At 33.6% G+C, this 8,696-nt stretch overlaps 1 protein-coding gene, 1 long non-coding RNA gene and 1 other non-coding gene across 4 annotated transcripts in view; 1 reads left to right on the forward strand and 2 right to left on the reverse strand.

Annotated features, from left to right (window-relative positions):
• Nucleotides 1-37: 37 nt before the first annotated feature.
• Nucleotides 38-3,131, reverse strand: LOC112034400 (uncharacterized). Its single transcript, XR_010624701.1, has 3 exons — nt 2,956-3,131; nt 1,821-2,063; nt 38-353 (listed from the first exon to the last, which is right to left on the reverse strand). It is a non-coding gene; the product is annotated as an uncharacterized LOC112034400 (transcript).
• A 3,028-nt stretch (nt 3,132-6,159) lies between these two features.
• LOC112031498 (uncharacterized) lies at nt 6,160-7,190 on the reverse strand. 2 transcript variants are annotated; one of them, XR_010624703.1, is made up of 2 exons: nt 6,936-7,190; nt 6,160-6,630 (listed from the first exon to the last, which is right to left on the reverse strand). It is a non-coding gene; the product is annotated as an uncharacterized LOC112031498 (long non-coding RNA). The 2 variants fall into 2 exon arrangements; XR_010624704.1 differs by having other exon boundaries at nt 6,160-6,675.
• A 164-nt stretch (nt 7,191-7,354) lies between these two features.
• Nucleotides 7,355-8,696, forward strand: part of LOC112000228 (uncharacterized) — a 10,453-nt gene continuing 9,111 nt past the window's right edge. Inside the window, 2 exon segments of the mRNA XM_065762771.1 lie at nt 7,355-7,502; nt 8,242-8,556. Coding sequence (XP_065618843.1) covers nt 7,422-7,502; nt 8,242-8,556 — 396 coding nt within the window. The 5' untranslated portion in view covers nt 7,355-7,421.

The raw sequence follows: 8,696 nt of genomic DNA on the forward strand, positions 1-8,696 counted from the left end.
AAAAGGGGAGAGAGAGAGAGAGAGAGAGAGAGTTTGCAGAACATGCAACATTCTGGAGGTAGGCCAGGCAGTATGATACAACTGAACTCATTATTGCTTACCAGAATTTGATTCTACGTAAGACTTATAGAGACGTCGGTACTTTTCCGGACTATCCCACCAAGTTGGGGTGTTGATAATTGCCTTTTCCAACCAAAAGGGATCAACTACCTTTTTCTCGGTCAGCTTCTTGTAGAACCTTCCCACTTGTACATGGCACGCTTTAAACGAGCGCTCTGACTTCCTCCAAATAAATACTTGATGTAGTCCTTTGCTAGCCGAGCCATCTCCTCACCACTGATTATGTAAACATACTGCAATGAAACCAATGAGCTAAAATTGTTAATCACTGGCACTCGCATACAACTAGCACAAACTAGATCCCTTCAAAGTTGAAAACACGTTAAAAAATCACTTTTTTTTTTGGAACGGTAACACATTAAAACATCACTAGAACAACAATAATATAATTAATCAGATTTATTTTGGACATTGTAATACTCTTCATTTTTCAGGTAGCAATGTGTGCAATAATATAGGTTGCATTAAAATTTGACCCTCCACATACTCTGGGCCAACATTTAAGTAGTATACCAAGCACAAAATAGTAACTCATACTATTTAGTTATCCTTTCTAGTTAATTTTTATTAATTTTTGACAAGTTGTAATTCTTTAGGTTATCTAGTATTTTTCTTCAAGAATTGTTTTTTGATAAGTACTTTGTAGCTAATGTTATCATGCTGCAGTGAACAATATTATTGAGTTTTGACATTAGATTTTTTTTTTTTTTGGGGTGGGGGTTGGGAGGGGGGGGGGGGGGGGGGAGGANAAGGGGAGAGAGAGAGAGAGAGAGAGAGAGAGAGAGAGAGAGCAAAGAGTCATTATATTAAATATTTAAAAGAAGAGAAAAAAAAAAAAAAAAAAAGAAAAAGACTAACGAATGCCAACAGTTTAGGGATTAAAATTTTTTTAGGAACTAAATTGACTAATTTAAAATGTTTGAACTTGGTTAGTATTAACCCAAACTTCAAAGTATATTAATAGAATTTACCCTAATTTTTAAACATCCAAACAAAAGAGACGAGAATATATATATATATATATATATATATTATATATATAATATATCCTTTTTTTCCTACTTAATTTAATACATTCAAACAAATAGAAGGGATAACAATTCTCATCCACTCTCATCTCCTTCCTCCTCTTACCCTCTACTCTCCTGTCTCAAGCTCTTAACTTTGAACTCTAAACAACAAAAAGTGAATTGCGATGCAAAACACATACGGATCAAGTGACTTTTTTTTTTTTTTTTTAATAAAAAGATGCTTTAGATCCACATTTTATTTATAATAGCTAATTTCCAATTTTGGGGGTGAATATGAATTATTTGAGTCCAAACTTTCATATATATATATATATATAGTGGTCAATTTTTTCTAAAAAAAAAAAAAAAAAAAAAAATCAAGGAACCATGGCCCTCTATGGTCTAAAAGTTCCCTCTGTACTCATCCTCGTTTGATTTGCTAGCATTAACATTTCAATGCCATCCCTCTCTGGCTAAACAAGCCTATATTTGCTATTGCTACTTTTTATCACTTTCTTGCAGTGCCTCATAATCAAAGACAATTTCCGCATGTTTACAGTCAGACCACAAATACCAAAAGGCTCTCACATGTCTAATTCATAAAACCCTGATTACGTAAAAATACCAAAAAATTGGATACCATCTTGCAACATTTGCAGAACATGCAACATTTGAGAGAGAGGTTAATACCATAAAAATAAAGCCAATAGTTGCCAAAATCACTTGCACAGTTTCATCAATGATTCCAGCAAGGTCTTCATCCTCACCAGAACCATCCCCACTATTACCGCCCCCACCACCTGATGGAGGCTTTTTGCCTTTGCCACCATCATCAAAGAATTCTTTCTTCTCAATCTGCTGCCGTAACACATCTTCCACGGACTTTCCCTTAAACCTTCCCAAAATATTCTGAAAAGCATTCCATGGGGAACCCTACAGGCATTTGAGAAGTTTAGTCAAGTGAATGCAGTTTTCCGGATCAAAATATTATGAGATACAATCCTCTAATGAAGATATCAGTGAGCATCTCATCCTCCCTCATTCACTCTGATTGCATAACAGGGCCAATGACTCTAACAATACCGGAGCATGATAATGCATCCTTGACAAATGCCCTTCACCAATTCTGGCAGCAAAATATTTTCTTGAACTTTGCTTTGGAAAAATAATATAACAATGAAAACAATATAATGAAATATACAGTAAGTAATATCAATTAATTTTTTATAAGTAGAAAGATAATATATTAATAATTGAAGCTTCATCTTAAATGCGAGGAGAAGCCCTCTCAAAGAAATGTTAAGGGGACAAATAAAATAGGGAATTTTTTTATTAAAAAAATAAGGTTTGGACAAGTGACAACAGCAGAAGTTTTTTTTTTTGATAAGTGACAACGGCAGAAGTTATTGCATCAATAAGAATAAAAGTAATAAAATATGGTTTAATGTATACCAGGAGTGAAAGTTCTGACTGATATTCACTGGATATTAATAATAATAAAATAAATTTCTTTATGCATGAGACCTATTTTAAACAGGACTTCCTTATGATATCCCAAGGAGAACAAAAGATCAGCCCAAAACAAAACAAAAAAAAAACTGATTGACACAACACGAAATGCACCATAATGACATAACTAATTACTTTAGCACAGCATTTTAAAGAGAATTTGCAGGTGATTTAGAGAAATGGATTAAAGCCATTTGAGTGCACATCAAAGTCTTTATCAGCAACTTGGATAGATTTTTCTAACCACTTGGAAATTTAACCTTAACATAGTCCAGTAATGAGCACCAATGAATTGAAATATAACAAGAACTCTTACCCCATTTTCACCTCCTGTTTTCCCTTTACCGCCAAATAAGCAGACAGGCATGCTTTGCTGGTACTTTGAGACGGGCACACATTGTTGGTGACGTGATGCATTTACATTTGTGCTCAAGGAAGTCCTAGGGACACGCTTAGGAAGGGTGGGTAAAATACATGGATTAGAAGGGAGGCGATATGAATGTGGTATATGTCTGACACATATTTTAGGCTGGTAGGCAGTAATCTGCNTTTACATATATTTTTACATATCTGTGTGCGCGCCCTTATATAGACAATATCTAGGATATCATATGTAAGTTCACAAATTTCTGGGTTTTCAGTTTCAGTCTTCTTTTGGTTGTTAGCTCAGTTTTGGGTCTTTTGGAAATCAATTCCCTTGTGAACCAAAAATATAACAGAACCCTGTATTTAGTTTAGCCAATATTATTGATCTATTTGTTCATCAAAGTAGCTTATCACTCTCAATCTCGGTCTCTCAGTCGGGCTAGGTTGGGATTTTAGGGGGTGGGTTTTCTTTTTTACTGGGATGGTGTTACCGTGTAAGGGTTTTTTTTTTTTTTTTTTTTTTTTTTTAATAATTTCTGGACTTTTTTGGGCAAAATGATGTAGTTATGGCAACAGCGGAGTGGATGGCAAATGACTGAAATGAAAGAAGGCAAACTTAGAGTACTGAAATAAAAATAGTGAAACTTAGAAGGTGAGTTTTGAACATATGTAGGATATCATATGTTAACACTAAAGGGGAAAATTTTTTTTTTTTTTTTCTTTGAATTAGTAATTTGCTAATACTTTAGGACCCTTTTGGTTATAAAAAGAAAAGTGTAATTTTTTTTTTTCAATTGTACTTCTTGTCATGTTTAATACCAACTTTGTTTATTTATTTGAAAAGGAGAAATGGGGTTGTTACGAACATGAATATGCATTGATTCCAGATTGCTTTTACCTTTTGAGTTTTAACTACTTATGTATTGAGTTCACACTTGCAAATGCAGTTTCTGGGATTTTTTGTTTTACTCTAGTTTTGCTGGGTTAGTGGCCGACCCTGACTAGTCTATTGAGGGTCCATAGCCGAACCCAAAATTTTGGAACTAAGGCTTGATTGTTGTCACTTTTGTTCTGGTTTTGGTGGATTAGGTATTCTGTTATATTTTTGGTTCACAAGGGAATTGATTTCCAAAAGACCCAAAACTGAGCTAACAACCAAAAGAAGACTGAAACTGAAAACCCAGAAATTTGTGAACTTACATATGATATCCTAGATATTGTCTATATAAGGGCGCGCACACAGATATGTAAAAATATATGTAAAGTATGCGTGAGAGAGAGAGAGAGAGAAGCGTGAACTGACCGTATGTTCTGGGACGTTGGATTTCCCGAAGACAGTGAGGTGCAGAGGCAGAAGGAGAAGAAGAGGAGATAACGAGAGGAAAGACAGAGACGGGGGATTAGGTAGATGAACAGGCCGGCATCGCCTGACCTGTTTTTTACTCTTGGGTTTGGGTTTGGGCTTTCGCTGTCCTTTTAATATGGGGTTTCTAGAAAGCTCTAGATCTTTGATATAAGCTCAAATAGCTCAATAAATCATATCATTTATTTATTTATGTTATAAAATAAAATAAATGGTAACTTTCATTAGCTTTTTTATTTTATTTTTTTATTTTATTTTATTTATTTTTATTTTTTTAGGAGGAGAGTTTCAATTTATAATATCTGTGCTTGATGATAGTTTTTTATCATCAGACTAAAACACGGATCGATTTTTAGAATAAGTGAAAATTAAACTCTAAATCTTTTATTGAACTATCAGAAACTTTATTAGTCAAGTTAATTGAAATTCATTAGCTTGTTGTGAGGTTTGGATTAATGCCAACTGGGTTTTAAATATTTTAAAATTGACATATTTGGTCCTTAAACCCAACTTAGTCCATAAACAATAAACATTATTAGGCCCATTAGTTAGTTTTCTTCTCTCTCTTAAGGATCAAATTGGTCAGTTTTGAAATGCCCTAAGCCTGCTTGGTATTAGTCCAAGTAGAAGAATGAAATCTACCCTAAAAGAAATATAGAGACAAGAAAAAAATATTTGAAGTTAAGATTATATATGAATTATTTCCTTTTTAGTGGTTATTCACCATGTTATATTATTTATAACACTGAAAATATATATATATATATATATATATGTGTGTGTGTGTGTGTGTGTTTGTGTATGTGTGTATGTATGTATGTCTTTGTTATTTATCTTTCAGTTTTTTTCGTTTCAATCTATACGTTACAATGTCTCTTGAAGTACCTATTTATGGAAGAAAATGGTAGAGACCGAAGTGACAATGCCTTAATTGAATAACTGAACTTTCACCCTTAATGAATAGCTCTTGCCTACTCTAGAGAATAAGGGTGGATGGCTTACAAGTCGCACATGTGAAATAGAGAGATATTTAAAAATTTATTTATTTTAAAACTAATTTTGGAGGAAATATATCATTTCAATTATTTATAATATTTGAATGTGTATTATTTATTTATGTTATTTTCCTTTTAAGAACGAGTGTGTTTTTTATAAAGGAATGGGTTTAACTTCTTCTTCCAAAATTCCAAAATATTAGAATTGTAGAATCTTTTTTTTTTCTTTGTTTGTTTTTAATATGTAATATTTATGGTTAAAATATCATTTTTATTTTACAGTGTTTGGCAGTGTATATAAAAATGTTGTGAAAAATATTTTCTAGCGTTTGACACAATGTAAAATGGAAATTAAAAAACTGGTAAAAATTTAAAATTGTACTGAGACATCACCAATGGCTAAAAAGGTTGAATCTACTTATACAAGCTCAAAATAATGAATAACATTGATCATGATCGTTTAAGGGATACTATGATAAATTGTATTGAGACATCACCGATGGTTAAAAAGCTGAAGTTTGTAAATCATCTTGTAAACTTCTTTTGTTGTAGAAAGCTGGGTAGAGGAAATGTGTAATTAGTTAGTGCACAGAATTTTGTGCAATAAGCAATTGATCAAAACAAGGAGAAAAGCACACAATTATATTAAGCATATCACTAATTAACCTTTCAATGAATATATATATATATATATATATTCATACAATCAAAACAATGACCACAAAATGAGCATTAACTGTTGGATCCTTGCATCATCATAATTCTAGCCACATTTTTTATTTGAGTGGAATAACAATAAGAAATTGGAGTTGGCTGGATAAAATTCTATACTTTAAAAAATGAATAGTTCAGCTCAACTGATGCTGTAGCAATGGGCTGGTCAGAGAAGAATTATGCACAATTGTACCCCAAAACTAGTCTTTTGGCCCCTACTCAATTCAATAAGACTATTTGGTCCAATGAACCTCCAAGGTACCTGACTGTATGTGGTATAGATAGATTATTGAGAATTGACTGCTCAGGGTATCATATGATTTCCTTACCATCTCTCTATTACTCTGACTTGCCGCTTTAATCTTTCTCTCTCTCATCAATCTAAAGATTATATTAAACCAGACCATGAACCAGCAGAGAATTCAACTCAATATAATTGTTGCTTGGCAAAGGCATTCCATTCCAGGTACAAGCACCTCCATAAAGGTTTCCTCCTACTGCTTTTATAGAAGGTAAGGGACAAATCACCGAAACCACAATCTGTGAAAATTTTCTGCAACCACACATAAATAAAACCCCCCCAAAACAAAACCCAGATCTGAAAATCATAAACCCTAACTCATATCAAACAACCAGTGGCAAAATCATCACAAAAAATAAATAAATCTCACACAACCAAATCAACACCAAAAAAACCCGTATGAAAAATGATAAGAAATCAAATATGTGTAAAAAATTATGATTCATCAAAAATAAAACCTGAAACTTTGAGTAGTTTTTCTAGCAAGGAGTAGAAATCGATCCTAAGAAAAACGAAAAAGAAAAGGAGAAATCTAATCTAAAAAGGCAGAAAAGTACCTGGTTTTGCCGGCGTTGGGCGGCGCCGGCGGAAGCTGGAGCTGGCCGGTGGTGCCTTGGACCTTGGAGCCGGAGATTGGCGGGAGAGGGTACCGGAGGTGGCTGGGTTTTTTGGAGAGAAATCTGAGAGGGTGGCTGGATTTTTTTGGAGAGATAGACGAGAGGGAGAGTTTTCCCAAAATTTGAAGTGTAAAATATTTTACGATTTGGTTCACTGAAAATATTTTACCGTAAAACAAATATGGTAAAATTGAAAACATTGAACCTCTCACTCTTTTATCTTGTATTTAAATTTAAATTTTGGGCTTCTATTTTATACCAAATACCCTGTAAAAAAAGAACAAAGAGGGCCCAAAAGTTTGGGCCGAGAACCGGAAGCCCAAGCGAATCAATCTCTCCTGGCGCCATGTTCATCCTCTGCATATATACATTAGATACAATTCTCTCCTAGCAGAGGCAGCAGCTAGCTCAACTTGATTTTCGGCCATGGACTTGGAGTCTAATTACGAAATTGCCCCCACTGCCGATTTCATCTACTCCCGCAACTTCAGCAGAGTCGCTTTACAGGTAACGCTGAACAAACCACCCCCCAAAAAAAAAAAAAAAAAAATGAAACTTCCTAAAACCCTAGAAATTATCTCTCGTTTTTTAATCATCTGTTTGGTTTCCGAGAAAGCCAAAAGGAAAATATAATTTTCTTTTGTGTTAATGGAATTGGAAACAATTTACTGAACAAAAGGAAAAAAAAAAAAATAACAGAAGCTTTTAGAGAGATTGCAGAAATTCGGTGTCTTTATTCTCTGATTGGTTGCTGAGAAACTGAAGGAAAAGAAAATAGAAAGTTAGTGTATGTTTGTGAGAATTTAAGTTTGATTAGTTTGCTAGTTTCGGTTGCTTTCTTCAAAGTTTCTGGAGAGATTTTGGAAATTTTTATTTCCTTATTCTCTGTTTGTTTCCTGAGAAAATGATGGAAAAGGAATAAAAGGTTAATGTGTCAGTGAAATTTAAATGTGATTAGTTTACTTGCTTCAGTTGATTTCGAAGAGATTATTGAAATTCTGTTTCTTCTTTCTCTGGTTGTTTGCTGAGAAACTGAAGAAGAGGAAAAGAAAACATTTCTGTAACTGTATCAGTGAATTTTCAATGTGTTTAATTTACTAGTTTCAGTTAATTTCTTCAATTTTTCATTCAGAAATTACGTTCAAATTCTATTCCTAAATTTCTTACTGTGATAAAAGAGAGAGGTTTAGGACTGAATTTCAATGCTTATTAGTCAAAATCCAACTGCATTTTGTTTGAATTTCAGTTTCCAGATGAGTTATTGAAGGATTCGACGCGAGTGGTGAGAGCTCTGCGTGAAAAACTTCGGTTGCTGAGAAAATGCAGCACTGAAAACAGTGGAGACAACAACAAAGATGTTAGATTATTTGTGATGGCAGACACAACATTCGGTAGTTGCTGCGTAGATGAGGTTGGAGCATTGCACGCTGATGCTGAGTGTGTTGTACATTATGGACATACGTGTCTCAGCCCGTGAGTACTTGTTAACAAATTTGGGTAATCTATTTGCAAATTTCTGAGGCTGTGTGTAAGATATTTTTTTGATAGGTAGAGGCTGTGTGTAAGATATTAATGTTAACGGGAAAAGAATCATGCATATTCTGTATCATTTTATGCAAAGCTTGAGTAACAGGAATCTAAAATAAACATTCATCACTGAAATTGCTGATAATGATGATTATTTATTTTGAATGTTTGCAA

The sequence above is a fragment of the Quercus suber genome, unplaced genomic scaffold, assembly GCF_002906115.3.
Source record: "Quercus suber isolate HL8 unplaced genomic scaffold, Cork oak 2.0 scaffold_472, whole genome shotgun sequence".
NCBI classification, from domain to species: Eukaryota; Viridiplantae; Streptophyta; class Magnoliopsida; order Fagales; family Fagaceae; genus Quercus; species Quercus suber.